Below are 20304 nucleotides of genomic sequence, written 5' to 3'. Positions count from 1 at the left end.
GTAAAGGAATTCTTGAGAAACTTAAAGGCGGCCTCCGCTTCACTGGGCCATTGGAAGATCACCCCCTTTTTCAGAAGTTTGGTAATGGAGCTCACTTGTTTAGAAAACTCCTTAATGAAACATCGATAAAAGTTGGCAAAGCTGAGGAAGCTTTGTACTTCCTTCACATTCCTTGGGGATGGCCAGTCCAAAATTGCTTGAATCTTAGCGGTATCCATAGAAGTTCCTTCTTCTGACAGAACAAACCCTAAGTACTCCATCTTCTTGACATGAAAGGCGCATTTCTCTAGATTCACATATAAGTTATTTTCCAAAAGTCGTTGAAGAATTGCTCTTACATGCTGTACATGCTCCTGATGATTCTTGGAGAAAATTAGGATGTCGTCTATGTAGACCACGGCTATGCGATCTAGGAACTCCCTTAGCACGTCGTTTACGAAATGTTGAAACGCGGTTGGTGCATTCCATAAACCGTACGGCATTACTTGGTATTCGAATAATCCAAATCTGGTCCGGAAGGCAGTCTTCCACTCATCTCCTTCTGCAACTCGAATCAAGTGATACACTCCACGAAGATCTAATTTTGTGAATATCTTGGCCTCCTTCACTTGATCGAGAAGCACAGAAATGAGGGGGAGAGGGTACCTGTTCTTAACAGTGACCTGATTCAATGCCCTATAGTCGATGCACGTTCTTAGCTCTTCCTTCTTCTTCTTAGGAACGAAAACCAAAGGAGAGGAGACTGGTGATTGAGAAGGACGGATGAAACCATTGTCCAAATATTGGTCCAGGTATTCTTTCAAGAACTGGTTTTCCTTTTCTCTAAGCGCGTAAATCCTGCTACAGGGCAGATTCGCTCCTGGCTCCAATTCGATTTTGCAGTCGTAAGGCCTGTGCGGGGGAAGTTCTTCTGCCTTAGTCTTATCGAACACCGTCTTCAAATCCTCATACTCCTGAGGAATGTATACTGTTTCTATGGCTCCAATTACAACCAGTTTAATGGCTAAAGACCTTGCATAGAAACCTCGTCATGTTCTTTCAGAGAGTCATAACCGTGCTTTTGATAATAGCTTGAATTGAGTTTCATGGTCCTAGATTCCCAATTTATCTCTGGGTTGTGTTCTGTAAGCCATGGTAAACCTAAGATTAGCTGGAATTGAGGAGCGTCAGTGAGAGTGAAAGAAATGTTTTCGAGATGTCCTTGAACATGTTTTAACTCTACAATTTCTGTTTCATCAGTGATTGGGCCGGAGGTCAAATTAGTTCCGTCAACTGCACGGACTGGTTCGGCAAACCTTTTTCGGACAAAACTTATCCCCAATCTTTTGGCATATTGTATGTCGCAGAAGTTTCCGGTCACCCCAGAATCAATCATAACTGGAATGGCCTTAAACTCCTTAATTCCAAACTTTAGGTCAAAAGATACTGTAAGATGTGGGGAAGCAGACTGTAGGGTGTTTGCCAGATGTTGAGGTTCTAGAGTCGACTTGGGTGGATCGACCATCAGGGCAACTCTCCTCACTGATGGGACTTCTCTTTTAACGGATAATTGGTCTTGGGTTTTTTAGGACATTCCCTTACAAAATGCCCTGATTGTCCGCAATACAAACACAAATTCCCTGATCTTCTTTTCTCTTTTTCCTCCTTGGAAAGGGGTCCTCGAACACTACCTATCTGCATAGGTTCTTCTGCGGCTCGCACATCAAGACTCTTGGTGGTTTCAGTTTTACTCCGATCGAATCAGAGAGGAATGGGTCGGAACTCTCGTCTCCGTTCTGATTTTCTTTCGTATAATCTTTGGTCTATTTGTAGTACTAAATCAATCAACTTAGAAACTTCTGTGGGCCTATCGGGAATTTGAGCTAGTGCGTCCTTCAACTCCTCTCTCAATATCCTGTAGAAAATTGCAGCTCTTTTTGCTTCCCGCCACACCGTTTCAACTATTAACTTATTGAATTGGGCCAAGTAAGAAATTCGATCTCGATTTCCTTGTTTTAAGTCAAGCAACTCGTTATCTGTGGCCTGTGAAATAGCTCGACGGTCGAAAATCCGGAGAAATTCCTTCTTAAAATCCTCAAAGTTATATAACACTGGGTCGTTGCGGGAGACTATTGACATTGACCAGGATGCGGCGTCACCACTCAAGTAAGAAAATACAAAAGCTGTTTTAGACTGGTCTTCAGCAAAAATGACTGGCCTACAAAGAAAATGCAACGAACATTGGGTCAGGAATATTTGCGCTTTCTGAGGGTCCCCATTGAAGCGTTCTGGATGGGCTAGAGGAATTATAGGGGAAATGGAATGTATAACTTGTGTTGTTATTTCTGAATTGGTACTAGGAAATTCTTTTCTCTCTGGTCCTCTTGCCTGGAATGAGGAACCTGAAGTAAGGGCGTTTCATTTCTGTATTAGTTGTTGATTCTCTACCTGGGACCTTTTCGTGCTCTCTTTTAATTCTTTATTTTCCTCTAACGCAAGAGTCAGTTGTCCCTGCATGTTCTCTACTAGGATTGCTAAAGCGTTAAGATCTAGTCCCTCTGCCATCCTGCTTGGGTGGAATAGGTTGGCACTTCAATCTATTAGTATTCTTACCTTGGGTGCCAAAAATCTTCCACTGAAGCAGATGATAGGTCCCAAATCCCCAGCGCAATTACCGAGACAGAGTTAATCTGAATCGACACCTACGGGGGAAAAGGGGAATGGGAAAAGAAAGAGAGACTGCCTGCAAATCCAGGAGCTGCCAACCTTCTCTACTCTGGAATCCTCTGTATACGTTCACACGTCTGTCTTCTGTATTCGGGAAGGATCTGGCTGACCTGCAGAGGGGTGAAAGAACAACCTTATATTTCTCTATCCTCCCTGATACACTCTGTTAGCCCTCCTCATCTGACTAAAATATATTCTACCTTAATTATTCACAGTTTAGGCCTCTCTCTTGATGGTTAATTGGATTGGTGTTCCTGAAGTGTTGTGGTTCTAAGTTTTAACCTACAAGGAAGAAAGGAACAATTTTATGTCTATGGCCTCTACTCTAACTCCATTTCTAACCTCACTCTGGAACTGGTTTCCATACCTGAACTAAGCAACTAATTGCCTCACTCTCCTGGAATGTAGAATAACAATAGCTCTCTCTTTCATGGCCTTAGAGAGCTCGAATATGCTCACAAGAGGAAAAGAAGTCTTTTAGCTCTCAGATCATGTGTTTATAGAATGTCAATTTACCATTTCAAGAATTTCATAGTCTCTGTTGAGTTAATATATATATATTTAAATATATATATGTATCTCCAGTTCAAATAACAAGAAGTCTCTGTCTTACTTGGTCTCACTGTACTCTCGGAAACGCTCTGAACTCACAGTGAGGAACGCTGACTGGAAACTGTGACTATATCTGCTGCACTCGACGAAGTCTCTTCACTCTGAACTCTCTGAGGAACTCTGACTGTGAACTGTAATGACGTCCGCTGAACTCGGCGAAGTCTTTTGAATTTCCGGACAAGAAGGGTATTCTCAAAAGCGGAAAATGAAGGGAATACGGAAAAAACAAGAATCACTCAAAATGGCTAGGGAACTAAGTTCCCGGTGTGCACACCCTTACGCGACTAGCGGGAAGAAATTGGGGTTTACTCTGACAGGGTTTTTTCTCTTCTGAGGAACAGCTGAGAGACATGGCTGATCATCGCGGAATTCCTCAGTTGAAGTGCGCAGCTCACAGGGGACTCGCGCAACAGATTGGCTTGGGCTCGAGCCTTTCTTCAAAAGACTAGAGCGTGTCACTTTGAATAGATGGCGGCCGCCATCTTGGGTCGTGCCCGAGCCGGTTTGCGCAATCAAAAGGAGCAACCTTTTAAACAATAGCCACAGATGAGGACGCAACCCTCTCAACTTGGGGTGCCGACTCAATTTGCTTTTTCTTGGAGCTGACGAGGCAAGTGTGCTAGCAATTGAGTTCCTGACAGGTAACCTCATATAAACTCTTAATTATGATATTTTTTGGGAGGATGGCACCAATCTTGCCCAATCTGTCCGGCAGAATTTATTTGCCTCTAGTCAAGTGACAACTGTCATGAGAATTAAATATATTGATCACAAACGGGTGATGGATTTTGAGATGGCATTGTTGGAGGTTTATGAATTAAGCATCCAGGAAGCAGATGTATTAAATAGAGCATTTCTCCCTCTCCTTTCAACATAAAATGACCTTGATAAATCAGAATGAATTCTAAAATACAGTTGTGACTTGGAGGGCCTCGCACAAATGTTCTGGAGATGCCATATGTTAACCATTCTGGGAATAGATAGCACAAATATAAAAGATTTGTTTTGTATATTGCACACGCAAATAAGATGTGTACTTGTTACACCAATTTGCAGATATTAAAATTAGTGGGTTGGATACAGTTCTTAAATTAATACTTCATAACTGCAAAACAGTTAATTTAACAACATTAGATGAAAAATAAATACGGAATGACATACAGAATGTGGCATGTGTAGCCATAGATACACATGCTCTGCATACTCCTGCCATCTAGTTTTGGGCTTGGACGTGTGAAACTTGTTTTTCTTCAAAGAAGTCTTTCAAGTCACAAGATATAGTGGCTCCTCCTATGACTAGTATTGCACATGGGCATCGGTTCCCTAGTTAGATTATTTTCTTCCGCCATCTGGTTTGGACGGGCATCGCTAAAGCTCTGGGTCAACGCCACGTGGTGCTCGTCATCGGGGACTTTTGGTTTTTCCATTCTCGTTGGCAAGAGACAATTGCTTTTTGCATTTAGTTCGCCTCAGTCTTGGTTCTGTCAGTTCTGCAACAGGGACTTCCTCAAATCCTCGTTTTGGGGCTTTCAACCTTGAGAATTCTCAGACCATGATAGAAGGGACTCCCTTTCAGTACTGTCCAGTGTGCCACTCGTACCTGTAGACAGATCATCACCAGATCTGCATTCTTGGCGTATCACCAGGCCACGACGAGACCGTATGCTCCGCCGCCTCATCTTCCCCTCCAAAAGGACTCTCAGATACCAGTGCGATCGTTGACTTTTGCTTGGTGCACTGTGGTGCATCGATAAGATGATGGCACCCCAGACATCTTCTGCGAGGAAGTCAAAGGGAAACCAAAGGTCAGCCCGTCCACTGACCAGCTGCTTACCTCCAGCCCAGAGCAGAGTTCTCTTTCAGGCTCTGAGACTGAAGACCAGCACCCTCAGCCAGGCCAATGTCTGAAAACATTGACCGTGAGTATGGTTCTGACAACACGGTTCACATAAACCCCATCTGTAGGACGGATACCACCCCTCCGCGGTCCAACGTCGAGCCCACCAACCAGCTATCCACCTTACAGTTCACCACTGTGAGAAGTTGGCCTGATATATGATGTCACTAGTTCTAGTGTACACCTTGTATCAGTCCATACAACCCTTATGGTGATTGGTTGTAAAGTCAACCTTATAGACCAGCTATCCTAGTGGTAGCATGGGCAAGAGCAGTCTTAGGCTACACTCTGTATGGCATGTGAAGCCAGCTGTTATACCATTTGCAATCCCTTGAATACCAAATGAAAGGACACCACAACAGATATATATAAAAATAGAATGTATTTATTCTAGTCAAAATACCCTCAGCACTCTTTATGAGATTAGAGGTAAGTACAACACAGTCTTATTTAAGCATACATAAGTCACACAGGTAAGTAATACAGTTAGGCCCTAGGGGCCACGCAAACCATATACTAAGTAAGTGGTATAAGAACCACTGTCACGAACACAGGTTAGGCCTAGGCCTAGGGAATCGCTGGGGCTACACTATCCTATCAGTTGCTAGGCAGTGGGAGGCCCACGGGATTCAGGTGCAGAGTGGAAACACTCACGCGTAATGCGTTAAAGTCGATAGAAATAGTAGTATTTAGAAATTAAGAGTTTTAGGACACTTCGGAAGGAAGTAGGAGTTAGAGACTTGGAAATTAGACACTAGGATAGTCAATACCCTTGTGAGCACCGGAGTACTCAAGTTACCTAGCCCACGGGCTGCGGGTGCATAGGTGTGAACTTGCGTCGGGTTTCGTCGTCGACTCCTATGGATGCCTGAAGAAAAGATGCTGACAGGCAGTCAGTGAAGAGTGTCCGGTGGATTCCAAGGATGGAATCAGGAAAGAGGATACCTGCAAGCAGAGGGGACAGAGTCTAGGTCACCAGCCAGGAGCCGGGAAGGAACCAGGCGATGTCGTGAAGATGCAGGTGAAGAGGTGAAGCTTGTCGCAGCAGCCATGGGTACCAGGAGGCGTCGAGGACGACCAGAACCAGGAGGCGAGCTGTCCCACGAGGGCTCTTGCTGTCGGCGGCATCGATGTTGAGTTGGGACACAACAAGCCTTGGCAAGCGCAACCCACGCAGAATGAAGGATTCGCTTCTGTTTCAGACCAGGAAGGCCTGAGGTGCTTCTCTTTCACAGGGAAGCAAGGGCCAGTCTGGAGGAGCCAAACCAGCGGTGGAAAATCAAAGGTTCGTCGTCACAGAGGTCACTAGCCAACGGGGCAGCAACCGGACAGACGCGTCGAGCAGGAAAATGCAGAAGGGCCCCACGCAGAACTCGTGGAGTGTGGAGGGCTGATCTTCGGTGCAGATGGTGCTCGGGGTTGGGGCTTCTCAATCCCCAGAGCACAACTTCGAGGATGCCTCAGAAGCTGCGCTGGAAGCAAGTAGCCAATTTTCCCAGGTAACCGGTCCCACGTCTCTCGTCGCCTCCACGGATCTCAGCTTTGCTGTGGATGTGGATCAGGGTCGGAGAAGTCTGGAAGTCAAGGCGCTGGTCGGGCTCTGCAGTCGGTTCATCGTAGAACGTTGAGCAAAGCAAACGGCAGGTCGCTTGATGGTGCCTGTTTGCACAGGGTGGCCACTCCTTGGCCACAAGGGAGATTCTTCAGTCTTCTTCCGTAGTTGAATGTCGAAGGTCCAGAGTTCCTGTTCAAGTTCAGTTATCAGGATAATCCAAAGTCCTAGGGACTCAGCTCCCACTCTTATACTAATCTGGGGGGCTGGATTACCTGCTAGGTCCCTCCTATGGTTACACCCCCTTCCCTTTGTCCAGTTTCGCGCCAGGACTGGGGCTGGAGTGCCCCAGCACCGGTTTGAACTGGACTATGCATGGGACACCTTGTGTGCCCCAGGCAGTTTCTCGTTTCATTCATCCCTCCCTGCCCCAATACACTAAGGCCTGTCTAGGGTGGTGCTAGCACCTCCCAAGGCAGGAAACCTATTGTCCAAGCCTCCCTCGCTGGAAGGACTCTCAGCAGCCGGAGGTCAGACTTGTGTCTGTGGCAGCAGCATCCATTTTGTGATGCTGGGGCTCTGGTTAACTTTAACCGGGTAGTAGGTCTTCAACATGTCTTCTCCCTCTAGAAGGGAGGAATACTATCCTCATCGCCAGAAATGGTGTGGGGGTAGTATTCCAAAGTGTTAGACACCTTACACGACATGTTTTGATAAAGCCAAACCATAGTTACCATAACCGCAAGGATTATAAGGCACTTTAAGAGTATATGGTAGGCGATATCATAGAACAGCTATAAGGACATGGTTCCGAAAGCTGCAGACAGGCTCAGCTCATGCTAGAGCACCATCTCACATGTTACCAAGCACTCTGCCTTCAGGATTGTCAAGGCCTGCCATAGGAGTGACTGATAGGCTACCCATGTGTCTATATATAAGGTAGGTATAGGAATACTACACCTAAGCAAGGGGTGATTACACGACCTTGCCCCAGCTGAGTGATCAGCCAGTTGTGTCATAATGGAAGGCCAGCCAGGGGTGGCATAATACATGCTGCAGCCCCTGGTAGGTCTAGGGTACACCTATGCCCTGGGTCTGATTAGCAGGCCCACAGCCACATCTAAGTCGAAAACCAGTGAAGCAATAGCAAAAAGTGGGGGTGAACATAGAAAGCAGACCCTACTCTCCTACAACCACTGCCTCCCATTCATGGCTGTCACTAGCGCAAGACTTTGAAGCTGACTCCGACTCCACTCCCGGCACTGGAACAGCAGCACAAGACCCGGCCTTCCTCAGCATTGACTGTTCCCTTGACACCAACAGTTCCCTCGACGCTGGCGCCAAAGGCCTCTTCGAAGCTGAAACAACATTTGGGATTGAAGCTTTCCTCTAAGCAACAACCTACTTCAACCAATGAAAGCTCCTTTCTCTGCGGACTCCAATGAGCACGACCACCTTATTCTGCAGCGCCTCAAGGAGGAGTTCAACGTTCGGCAGAAAATACTCATTATTCAACCATAAACAGGCAAGATTTCTGAACAAAAACACAACTAAAAGTACAGGAGACTCTTCTTCACAAATGAAAGCCTACCTTTGAGGAACAGCTCAGTCTGGAGCCCTTAACACCTCCAAAGTTGAGGAAACACTAGAACAGGGACACCAGTCCTCTACCCTCTCACACCCCTTGTTCCTCCTCCACCATCACCTCTTCTTGTACCTCCACCCTGTCCGCCACTGCCACATAGACCACCTCAACCGCCTTTGCCATAGGATTCCCCATATTAAACCCATGGGGGAGTAGATCTTCAGATCCTTTGCACGCTTATAAGGCTTTATATGACCCTAAGCCTACAGACGATTCCTGGGACAATTATAATGCTGTCCTCCCTCCCTCAGGGTACAATGACCTTGATTTGCACCCTGCAAAGCTACCCCCTCGCAGTGACCCCACCTCTTATCATCACAGGGCGGCCACCTTCCACAAGGTAGACCTTCATACAATCCCTGAGGAGGATGACTTCCTAATTGAAATGCTTTTTGACACTCGGTGTTCTGTTCAGTATCCAGACAATTCCAGAGGTTCCTTGCACACTGGCAACAGATCATCTTAGATCAAGGGTTCTTTCATTGCAGAGCAGGTTTACTTCCTGAAACTCACTGCTCTGCCACCAAACACACCCCGCAAACACTTGCGCTGCCTATCAGTCAAACAATCAGTATTTGTAAAGCATTGCTAATTACCTGTGAGGGCATCCAGGTGCTAGGTTGCTGGGCTCAATCAAAAATCTAGGTCTCGAGTCTTCCTGACGTCCTCTATCGAGGGTGATGCCTGAGGTGGAGGGGAAGTCCGTTCCCGGACAATGCAAGGTAGGGGAAGGAACTGCCCCTGCTTCGGCGGATGGCGATGTCTGGGTGAGGGAGGAGGAGCGAAGGTTTCTGGATGATTGGTGGAAGTTCAGGCGGTGGCTCATGAATTCTGGTCCTTGGTCATTGAGTGCTTTGTAGGCGTGCCTCAGTATCTTGGATTGGTATATTTTCTGAATCGGGAGCCAGTGAAGGTTCCTAAGGTGTGGGGTGATGTGGGTCCGTTTGAGCAGGTTGAGGATGAGTCTGGCTGCAAAGTTCTGTATTGTTCGGAGTCTTCTCATGAGTTTGTTGTTGATTCCTGCATACAGTGCGTTGCTGTAGTCCAGCTGGCTGGTGATTAGGGCTGAGTGACGTTTTTTCTTGTGCCAGTGGGGAGCCGTTTGAAGATTCTTCGAAGCATGCAGAGATTGTGGAAGCAGGCAGAGGAGACTTCATTGATCTGTCTTTTCAAGATGAGTTTGCTGTCCAGGGTGATACTGAGGTTGTAGGCATAGTCTTTCAGTGTTCGAGTGGGTCCGAGTTCGGCAGGCCACCAAGTGCCGTTCCAAGGGGAGGGTGTGTTGCCAAAGATCAGCAGTGTTGACCTTCAGACAGTTGACCTTCATCCAATTGGCGACATGCTTCATGCAGTTGTGGAAGTTGGTCTTCGTGGTGGTGGGGTTTGCTGAGAGTGAGAGGATGAGCTGGTTATCGGTGGCGTAGGATATTATGTTGAGGTTGTGGGTTCTGACAATGCAGGCTAGAGGTGTCCTGTTGAAGAGGATGGGACAGAGGGATGAACCTTGAGGGATGCCACAGATGGGCTCTTGGGTTCAGAGGTGAAGGGAGGTAGGCGGATTCTCTGAGTTTGTCACGTGAGGAGCGATGCGAACCTTCTGAGTGCATCTCCCTGGATCCCGATGTGGTGCAGTCTCCTGATGTGTATGGTGGGATAGGGTGTCCAATGCTGGGGACAAGTCGAAGAGGATCCGGGCCGCTGATTCTCCCGTCTTGAGAAGGGTGTGGATGTCGTCTATGGCAGCAATCAGGGTGATCTCAGTGCTGTGATTGGCACGGAAATTGGATTGGTAGGCGTCTAGCACGTTGTTTCTCTCCAGGTGTTCAGTGACCAAGAAGTAGTACAAGCGCTCATGCTCAAAGGGACCCTAGAGCCTGTGCCACAACACCAGCTTGGCAAAGGGGTGCACTCCCTATACTTTCTTATTCCCAAGAAAGACTGGTCCCTTAGGCCCATCATCGACTTCAGGCCCCTCAACAAGTACATTCTGTTGGAGCATTTCCACTTGGTCACGCTCCAGGACGTCAGTCCTCTGCTGCAACATGTCGACTTTATGACTCCGCTTGACCTAAGGACACCTATTTCTACATTCCAATCCACCCTTCTCATCGTCGCTCCCTCAGGTTCTTGGTTAGTGGATCGCATTTCCAGTTCAAAGTTCTGCCCTTCAGGGTAACTGCAGCCCCCAGGGTCTTTACAAATGCCCTATCTTGGTAACTGCTTATCTCCGGAGGAGCGGCATCCACATCTTCCCTTACCTCAACGACTGGCTGATAAAAAGGGCAAGCAGACAGCAGTGCGGGGCCCACACCCAGATCCCCTTAGATCTTTTACCTAATCTAGGTTTCACCATTAATGTGGTCAAATCCCACCTCCAAACTCTTCAAATACATCCGATCCTAGGGTCAGTTCTCAGTTCCGTAGCCGGGAAAGCTTATCCCAGTCCTTCATGCGTTCAAGCCTTCCAGCTTCTGCTGCCCCTTTTTCAGCCAGATCGCCAGGTAATGGTCAGGACAGTAATGCGCCTACTTGGCCGATGGCTTCCTTCATCGCCATTGTTCCCCACACATGATTACATATGTGTTCACTTCAAGAGTGCTGTGCGACACAGTGGCCACAACCGCAGGGTCTATGGGAAGATCTAGTGTTGATTTGAGTAAGCAACCATCGCTTTCTGCAGTGGTGGAGCAGCAACAACCTGCTTCAGGGCAGACCCTTTCTATGCCCAGTTCCCCAAGGGACCATTACCTCTCTCTAATGGGCTGGGAAATGAATCTGCAGGGTATGACTGTTCAGGGCATGTGGACACCGCTTCAATAGGTCTTGCACATCAACATCATAGAGATACTAGCAGACAAGTTGGCTTTCAAGGCTTTCTTCTGCCAGATACATCACAAGGTGGTCATTGTTTGCTATTTGCTGCATTTGCAATACTCAGGTCTCGCTTACATGTGTATTCATTTACATTTGGTTGCCCTTGCAGCTAACCTATAAAACAGGAAACAATCTTCACTAATCTACAGAAACCCGTGCACACATACAAAATTACATAAGGCAAGGTCCATGCATTAGAACAGAGTTAAGCCGAATCCAACGAAGATATCAAGTCTTCTTTAATAAGTTGTGCACAAGAAGCCAGCCGACACGTGTTTCATCAGAGAAAGAGTCTCTGAATCTTCAGGGCTGTATACAAATTCCAATGCAGCAAAATCTAAGAGAACATGCTCGGTCATGAGCAGAAACTCTATCGCACGCGAATCATGAATGAATTCCGGGTTACAGACCACTGATGGCAAATACTAACTGATAATTACTCCAAGAAATCATTTATTTCAATGGTGATCGTATATGCCCAAAGGGCGAACAAAGTAATCTTAAATACACAAAAGTATCATGAAAGAGTCACGCCTGTAATGTCAGAATCTCACATAGAGTCAAATCTCCTAAAACGATCGAAAGTGTGTCTCAATGATACGAGAATGGGTGAGACATGTGTATTGTGTCAAACTCACCCCCTGTAAAGTTTAAAGCGAAGAAAAAAGAGCGTCCTGGCGGCCCCAATGCTGAGCGCCATGTCTTCCTGCAGACTTTAAACCTGTATCTTTCTGTACCTAACAATCTTCACTATTCAGAGTCCTTGTCATTAAAGCCTTTGTAGAAGTAGCTGTAACCAAATGGATGGGTGCACCAACAAGAAGTCAAAGCTTATCCAATATCTTAATTCCAAATATGCTCATATATTTTCATCCATCAATTTCAACAAAATCCAGCCAACGCGTTTCGTTCCAACAACAAATAGAACTTTGTCATGGCTGAAGATGATATACAAATATATATAAAAACACATATCAAAATACAATCCAAACACTTAACACAAACATATGACTTGTTAACATGAATATACAATTCACATTAATAACAAAACATAAACAACATCCCAAAAAATACCCACAATATTAAGACTTTTACATTGAGCATTAGACTATACATGCATGATCAACAAATGTAAAACATAAGCTGTAATAAATGAGAATTAGACATACATATACTAGTTACAAAACATGAAGAAAATTCCATATATAACGCAGCCACATATTTCAAACATGCGCCTGATGTACATATCTACCTAAAGGGAAAAGAACACTACTTCATAGTTAATGTCTTCACAGTTAGACTTAAAAAAATTGTTTTAGGCAATATTTAATCATTTAGCCATACAAATCTCATCTTAATGCAATAACATGTAAGTACGTCAGTATCGTGCGTAGTGAATTAATATAATTCCATTCAAGTCATGATTGTATAAATGCATCCGTATCCTGCGTTGTAAATCACTACAAATCCATCCAAGTCATGATCAAAAGTAACTCATGACAAATTGTGTCACTGAGTCTCGAAATCTAGTGGTCGAGATGCTGTAGTTCACGGATCAATACCTACATATATAATACACAAATATTTTCATTAAATACAAAACAACTGCCATAAGTGCGTAAAGATGAGCTAATCCGTATGCAACATGAATCACAACACAATAACAAAAACAAATAAACCGCTGAGAGGACCAACTATAGCCCATATTAATAAACATCATGTGATGTGTGACCTTGAAATGGCCTTCTAACCACAGCCTGTGTCAAAAGCACAACTAATAAATCTCAACTAAAACGAAGTCGCAAGCAATCCAAATCTTACACAAAAAAACGTAGCACAGTCAACCTACAGTCGGAATTCAAACACACAATATATCCCCAGGACAATATGATCTAGCAAGTGCATTAAATCAAAAACAAAAGTTGCGTATTTTATAATTTCAATAACATAAAAAGAATATAACAATCGAAAAGGTTTGACACAAGCCCTGCCCTTTGGCTTCAGACAAAAGTCAAACATGACCACACCGTATCCTCAACGTCCTATAATAAAGCAAATTCATTAAAACAGTAATAACCGGGCGCAATGTCATTTACAAGATAAAAAAACGAAAATGAAAAAGACAAATGAGACCACCCAATAGCATTTGTACGGTGGTACCAACGCAACAGTCCATATGGACAAGATATTAGAAAGAAATCCAGAGCACCATCACATGCATACGGTTGCACTAAAAAAAAAAAAAACAATGGTCTCCCACCAAACCCTACCTTGATAAGTATTTGCTCTTCCCAAATTATGGTCTCTGAGCACGCCAAATGTAATTACGCCATTCTTCCATTATATGTAATAACGCACAAGGTTAGTAGGGAGCGGTTCACCAATGTGCGGCACGTGATTCCCATCTGTTTACCGTCAAAGTAATGGGAACTATAGCAGCCATTTTTGAACAGTAATTACAAGCATCTAAATGTAAACATTATGGTCTCGGAGAACACTAAGTGTAATCGCACCATTGCTCCATACTAAGTAGGAACGCACAAGGTTACTTGGGATAGGTTCACCAACGTGCAACACGTGATTCACATCTGTCGAAGTAAAGGGAACTTTAGTGGCCATCTTTGAATTGTAATTACAAACGTCTGAAAGTATTATAACCGGTCTATAGCACCCTCTCTCACTAGGAGTTTAGTCAAATATACCACTAAAGAAATCGAATGTTGAGTCCCAAAAGGGAGAGAGAATACACTAAAAATTTAAATAAAGATTATTATTGCATCCAACCATAGATTGTCAATATAATCAAATAGTTCTATCAAGGACGTGCATCATTGCACCTGAGAATATATGGATAAATCTAATTTTTGAAGGAGAAGCGATGGAATCGATATCATAAGGATGAAAAGCAAACAATCACACTATTTATTTTAATCCTTCAATTTAACAACATCCAGCCGAGTTGACCCATATTGAAAAAAGATAAAAGAAATAAACCTGAAAACAAAATATTTGCTCAAATACAATCCGCACTAACCACACCATTTGATCAGTATTATGACGGTCAATTAATGCTCGAGTTTCACATCCCAGTTGTATGCAACCAGCCATTCATACGTATTCCGATGGGAGAAACCATGACCCATGTTCAAGATATCAGATCAAAGTATAGCAAACTGCACTTAAAAAGGTTATCCCATTCAGGGTACTCTCGTCCCTTGTATGGAATCTCAGTATAGCACTTAAAAAGGTTATCCCATTCAGGGTACTCTCGTCCCTTGTATGGAATCTCAGTATAGACCTAACTAAACTCATGGGACCCCCTTTTGTGCCCCTTCACTTGTGCCCTCTCCAATTTCTATTTTGGAAATTTGTGTTTCTACTTGCAATCACTTCTGTCAGGCATGTAAGGGAACTCCAAGCTCTTACTCTGGAAGAACCTTTCGCCGTGCCATGGCCCTGAAGGCATTGCAGGACAGGTGCCGGAAGTTGCTAGAGGTCCCTCACTCCTCTCGCCGCCACTCCGGGTCTAGGGGCCGTTTGCGGAACCGCTTGCGGGACCTCAGCCGTCGCTCCTCGGACTCTTAAGTCTTCACCTTCAGATTCCGGTAAGCGACGCCATAAGAAGAAGTCGAAGAAGCGTGTTCGCTCTCCGACGTCCCCCTATCGCTCCCCAGAGGCAGACGTGGAGGACAGGGGCTCCGCCTCTGTGGCTCTGCCCCTGTGGCTCCTCTGGAGCCTGGGAGTCCTGCGGCCTACCCGCTATACCCGGGTTTCTCGGCGACTCCCGAACAGCGGCGAGAGTTCCTTGCTGCCTTGGACCTCCTGTTTAGGCCTCGGGCTCCCACCGGTGCGCCTGTGGGCCCCGCGGCCCCGTTTCCAGATCCTGTTGACCCGGCGGCACCGCCTCCGGCACCAGCCCCGGAGCCACTGGATCCAGCGCCCGCGGCTCCAGCCCCGGCGCCACAAGGTGCAACGCTGCTGGCTCCGGCCCCGGCGCTGCCCTTGGCTCCGGTCCTGCCGCCGTGACTGGCTCCTTCTACCCCGGAGCCGGATGAGGACTGGGACGGATCTGAGGACCCCCTTGCGTGGCAGTGTGACTCCGAGCAGGATTGGGTGGATGACCTTCAAGACGTGGGTGAACTTGATGTGTCTTCTGACCCGCGGTTTGCCTCGCCTCTGCCTACTATGGAGGAGGGCGCTTCCTACACTATGGTGCTGTGTCGAGCCACGGAGGCTCTCTTCGACCTCCCTACGGTGACCCTTAAGACCAACCTCCTTACGGAGGTGCTCCAGACGGCGTCTACGTCGTCGGAGCCGCTGCTCCCTTTCAATGAGGCCCTTACCGAAGTCCTCTTGGGTACTTGGTTGCGGCCGGCCTCGGGGTGTCATCGCCCGGCGCCTGGTGATCTTGCCTTCTTGACCACTCAGCTCACGCCTGAGAGTCTGGTCATTCAGGCCTCCACATCGCAGAGTGCCTTTCCCAAGGCTCCGCCGGATAAGGACTCTAAGAAGCTGGACCAATATGGCAAGAGGTTGTTCTCCTCAGCCAGTTTGGGGTTGAGATCAGTTAATACCACCTGCTTATTGGGCCATTACTCCCACGCAGTGTGGGATTCGGTGGCGGAGGTTCTGCCTCAGTGCTCTGAGGAGGTCCAGGCTGTCCTTTCCCAAGCAATTGCGGAGGGCAAGGATGCGGCGAAGTTTGCCATCAGGTGTGGTTTGGACACCGCTGATTTGTTGGGCAGGGCGATTTCCATGACGGTGGTGTTGCGGCGCCACGCCTGGTTGCGTTCCACTGGCTTCTCACCCGATGTCCAGAGCTCGCTCATGGACATGCCCTTCGATGGCTCCTGCCTCTTTGGTGATAAGGCTGACAATGCCCTGGAGCGATTTAAAGACTCTCGTGCCACGGCCAAGTCTTTGGGTCTTTCCTCGAAAACTCCTGCCACGACGGGGTTTCGTTCCTTTCGTGGCCAGGGCAGGGGTGCCCAGGCGCGCTCTTCCAGCAAGCCTGTACAGAGAGTCAGTGAGCTCTAGGCTCTTTCTTCCAAACCTCCTTTCCTTTCTGTTCATCCGGACAAGGTGGTTCTGAGGACACTTCCTTCTTTCTTGCCAAAGGTTGTCACGCCCTTCCACATCGGGAAGACCATCACTTTGCCCACCTTTTTTCCGCCTCCGCATCCTTCACGGGAAGAGGAGTGGCTCCACCGTCTGGACCCTAAACGTGCGCTTGCATTCTATCTGTAGCGTACACAGCAGTTCCGGGTGGATGATCAGTTCTTTGTTGGCTACGTGGGCACCAAAAGAGGTCGGGCGGTGCACAAACAGACCATCTCCAGGTGGGTCGTTCTGTGCATCAAAGCATGTTACTCCTTAGCCAAGAAGGAGCCTCCTGTAGGTCTGCGTGCCCATTCGACCAGGGCAACTGCAGCCACTACTGCCTTGGGACGCGGTGTTCCCTTGCAGGATATTTGTCAGGCAGCTACGTGGGCCTCGCTGCACACGTTTACCAAGCACTACTGCCTTGACAGTCAGGTCCGGAGAGACTGCTTCTTTGGCCGTTCTGTGCTCCGTGACTTTCTGGTGTAATCTTGTTCACAGACCCACCACCGGGGTTGGTATTGCTGGGGTATCTATTCTAAGGTAAGGAATCTATCACTAACGTGTCTCTTTCAGATGCACAAGTTACTACTTGTGTAACGATATATCTGTAAGGGACATTAGTTAGTGATAGATTCCTTACCGCCCCACCCATCCTCCCGGTTCTGCGAACTGATTACTAGGGTTAAGGTCATCCCCTTTTAGGGCCCTAGTTTTATGCACCAAAGGTCAGTTTCTCGCATGACTCTGCGTTTCAGCGCGGAAAGTTGTGTACAGAACTGACGTCAGCGTGCATGGGTGGCGCCTAAGTAGCCTCCGTGACGTCATCCCGGAGTGCACGATGCCAGTGACGGGCGTGGAGCCGCACGGCGCCACCTACTGGTGCGCAGCTGTACTGCTAAGCAGAAAACTTTCCTGATCCAGACTGACGCCTGGGGAATATTATAAGGTAAGGAATCTATCACTAACTAATGTCTCTTACAGATATATCGTTACACAAGTAGTAACTTGTGTGCCACCACCCTTCTCCCTGTAAGCCTTCGTTTTTAGCAGATACTTTTTTTTTCATTTCTAGATCTATTTACATGGCCATCTTTTTTCACTTTTGTGCTTCATTTCTATTCTCTCTGCCGTGCGGGAATACAACAATTGGGCCGATGCCCATGCGCATTAGCAGTCATAGGAGAAGTTACCATACCTTGTGACTTAAAAGACTTCTTCAAAGTAAAACCAAGTTGCACACGTCTAAGCCTAACACTAGATGGGAGGAGCATGCAACTCTACAGCACTACATGCCACAAACAGATGCTTACAGGTTAAGTAAAATTGTCCGTACTCCTGGTTTTTACAAGATATTTCTGCTTTTTTGACAATTTCTACTTGCTTTTACCAAGAGATGGTATTAATGAAAGCTTTGGAACATGAGCGAGAGCAATGTGCATTCAGCTCTTAACCGTGATTTGTGACGAAAATGGGGCACACTCAGTGTACTCATGTTTCTGCACTACAACCAGGGTTTAAAGGAATGGCTGCCTGTCTGATAGAAGGGCGGTTATCTAACTAGTATTTATAATAACTGCATGGATATGTAGAAGCTGTTTTAAAAATCTCAGTGTTATCTTAGCACATTTGTTTCAAACTGCATTATTAAACCTCATTTCTGCATTGCATTAAATATTTTGAACCGAGTGGCTGTGAAATCCTTGAGTGCTATCAAGGGCAATAAAGGTTGAAGACACTTTAGTGGATCATCTTCTGTTCTGGTGAGCAGAAATAAAAACATATTTGGTGGGTTTGACCTAATCAGTCTCTAAGAAAGATTATCCCCTGCACACATAGACAGTTTTCACAGTTAATATAATTGCATACTGTAAGCAACGATTAAATACAGTTGAGTACAAATTGATGACTTTTTTTTCCTTCTTTATTGTCAAGTTCTTCTGACAGCCTGACAGCCGACACGTGTTTCGTCGCTAATGGGCAATCTCCCGCAACTTTATCAAGGCTGTGTAAGATAAACAAAACACACAATGTACCACCTTCCAAAGTAATTGGTGTACATAAAACTGATAACATAATGCTGCTTGATAAGTGCTCAAGATGCAATATAAGAGCAAAAGGCAGAAATGACGTGGTAGGCCAAAATACCCAATAGATCGGGCAAAGTAGCCCGAGCAACTATCCAAGAGATGGAAAAGAGAATCCTTAAATATTGCAGTGGGTTCGTGATTTCACCGTGACACGAGCAACTAACGGATTATGTGTATGAGACAAAGTTTAGATGGTGCGGCAGAAGAAAGTGTTGAGTTTAGACAACACCCACCTATATACCAAAGTGAGTGATAAGAGTGCAAATTGAGTTCCGTCAATTTAAATACCTCTGTATTTCTTGTAGTAACCTGAAAATATGTAGAAATAAATTATAAGAATAACATTTGTGGATGGAAAGGCTTTGTGTGGGTTTGTGACCCCTGAGATAAAGCAGTCCAAGACCTACTTGTATTGTGGTGATATTTCCAACCCACAAAGATGGGTTCTGTTCTTCACGACGTCTCAATACTGTAAAATTAAGTGCCCTGGGGTCCAGTTATGTCCATGTAGGCAGGATTCAATATTATTCCTATCTTCAACCACTACCTTACACTAATCAGTCTCTAACTCAAAGGACATTTCTGGAAGTTTACTTGTGTTTTTGCCTTCTCTAATGTATTTTGAGTGAGCATATATCTGTTGATAGCCTCTTATTTTGATAGATTCCTCAAAGATGGGCACAATTTCTTGAGCTCACAACTATAATGTAATTCCTAATAGACTATTTTCGGCCTACTGTGTTTTAATTGTCAATTTTTCCACTTATAGAAAAGCCAAATATGGTGAAAGAAACATGCACAAAACATGGAATTGTTGTTGTTGATGTGAATACATTTGCAGAAACTGTTCAGAAGATGACTGTTCCATTTCATAGCTGGTAAGAAAATTGAGAAATTGTGTTTTTAAGGTTTTCTATTGAACAAATAATTTGTGTTTCTCTATGACACATAAGTATCCTATAAACATCCTGTGAAAGATCCATCTTTAGAAAAGCTTAAAAAAGGTAAGAGTTTATTAAAGCATGGACAATTTCCCATAGTTTTAGGATAGAAGCTCACAGGCAAAGTTTCGCGTTCTAGGACAGACTATATAAAACCCATAAGACAGAAAGAATTGCATAATATCATATAAACATATTACATCTAACATGATTGGATGCTACAAATAATGTGGATACAAACGCAAAAGTCTGGCAGAGTGCTGTAATTAACCTAAAGGAAGTGTACACTTATGTGTGACTTAATAAATAAAATAAACTGATAACTTTCCAGACACTTCAGGACTTGGCGTAATATACAGGAACCTCTTGTAATAAGAAGGAATGGTTCTAATGCTTGGTGTTATGGAGTCCCAAACCCTAGGGGGACTCCCATGGAGTGATTGCTTTAGTGTTGTTGTCTTATTGAATGCTTGGATTTCAAGGAGGAAGTAGTCTGCACTCTGTAGTTTTTGTTGGCCCTGAGATTCCATTTTGAGTTAAATAAGTAGGCTGTCCCGAAGTGTTTTGTTTTATGATGGATACTTCTAACCTCAGATTCCTCACCTTTAAATACTCCCCAGGCTGGACCTGAAAACGTTCTCATCTGATATAGACGTCTAGCCGCAGATTCCTTAACTTAGAATATTCCCAGGCATCAGACTGGATCCAGAAAACTTTCGATAGCCGCACCTCTGCGCGCCGGGTGTGGCGCCGCATGGCTCCACCCTGACATCATCCACGGACGTGATGTCAGCGGAGCCATATATGTTATGTTATGTTATGTTAGCCGGATTTATAGAGCGCACAGATGCCCCAGCAAAGGGGCGTCCCGGCGCTAAGAGGGCAAA

The 20304-nt window shown here is 45.7% G+C and overlaps 1 protein-coding gene across 5 annotated transcripts in view; it reads left to right on the top strand.

Moving 5' to 3' along the window:
* Positions 1-20304, top strand: part of TASOR2 (transcription activation suppressor family member 2) — a 1022580-nt gene that overhangs the window by 989326 nt on the left and 12950 nt on the right. For 4 of the 5 annotated variants that reach the window (XM_085653577.1, XM_085653574.1, XM_085653576.1 and 1 more), the window contains one exon: positions 19246-19354. In XM_085653577.1, the coding sequence (XP_085509703.1) occupies positions 19246-19354 (109 nt within the window). Of the gene's footprint in view, positions 1-19245; positions 19359-20304 lie in introns of those variants that run through there. The other variant, XM_085653575.1, reaches the window with a different exon arrangement.

Source organism: Triturus cristatus, chromosome 4_1 (assembly GCF_964204655.1).
Source record: "Triturus cristatus chromosome 4_1, aTriCri1.1, whole genome shotgun sequence".
Taxonomy (NCBI): domain Eukaryota; kingdom Metazoa; phylum Chordata; class Amphibia; order Caudata; family Salamandridae; genus Triturus; species Triturus cristatus.
This window is presented reverse-complemented; position numbering and strand designations above follow the sequence as displayed.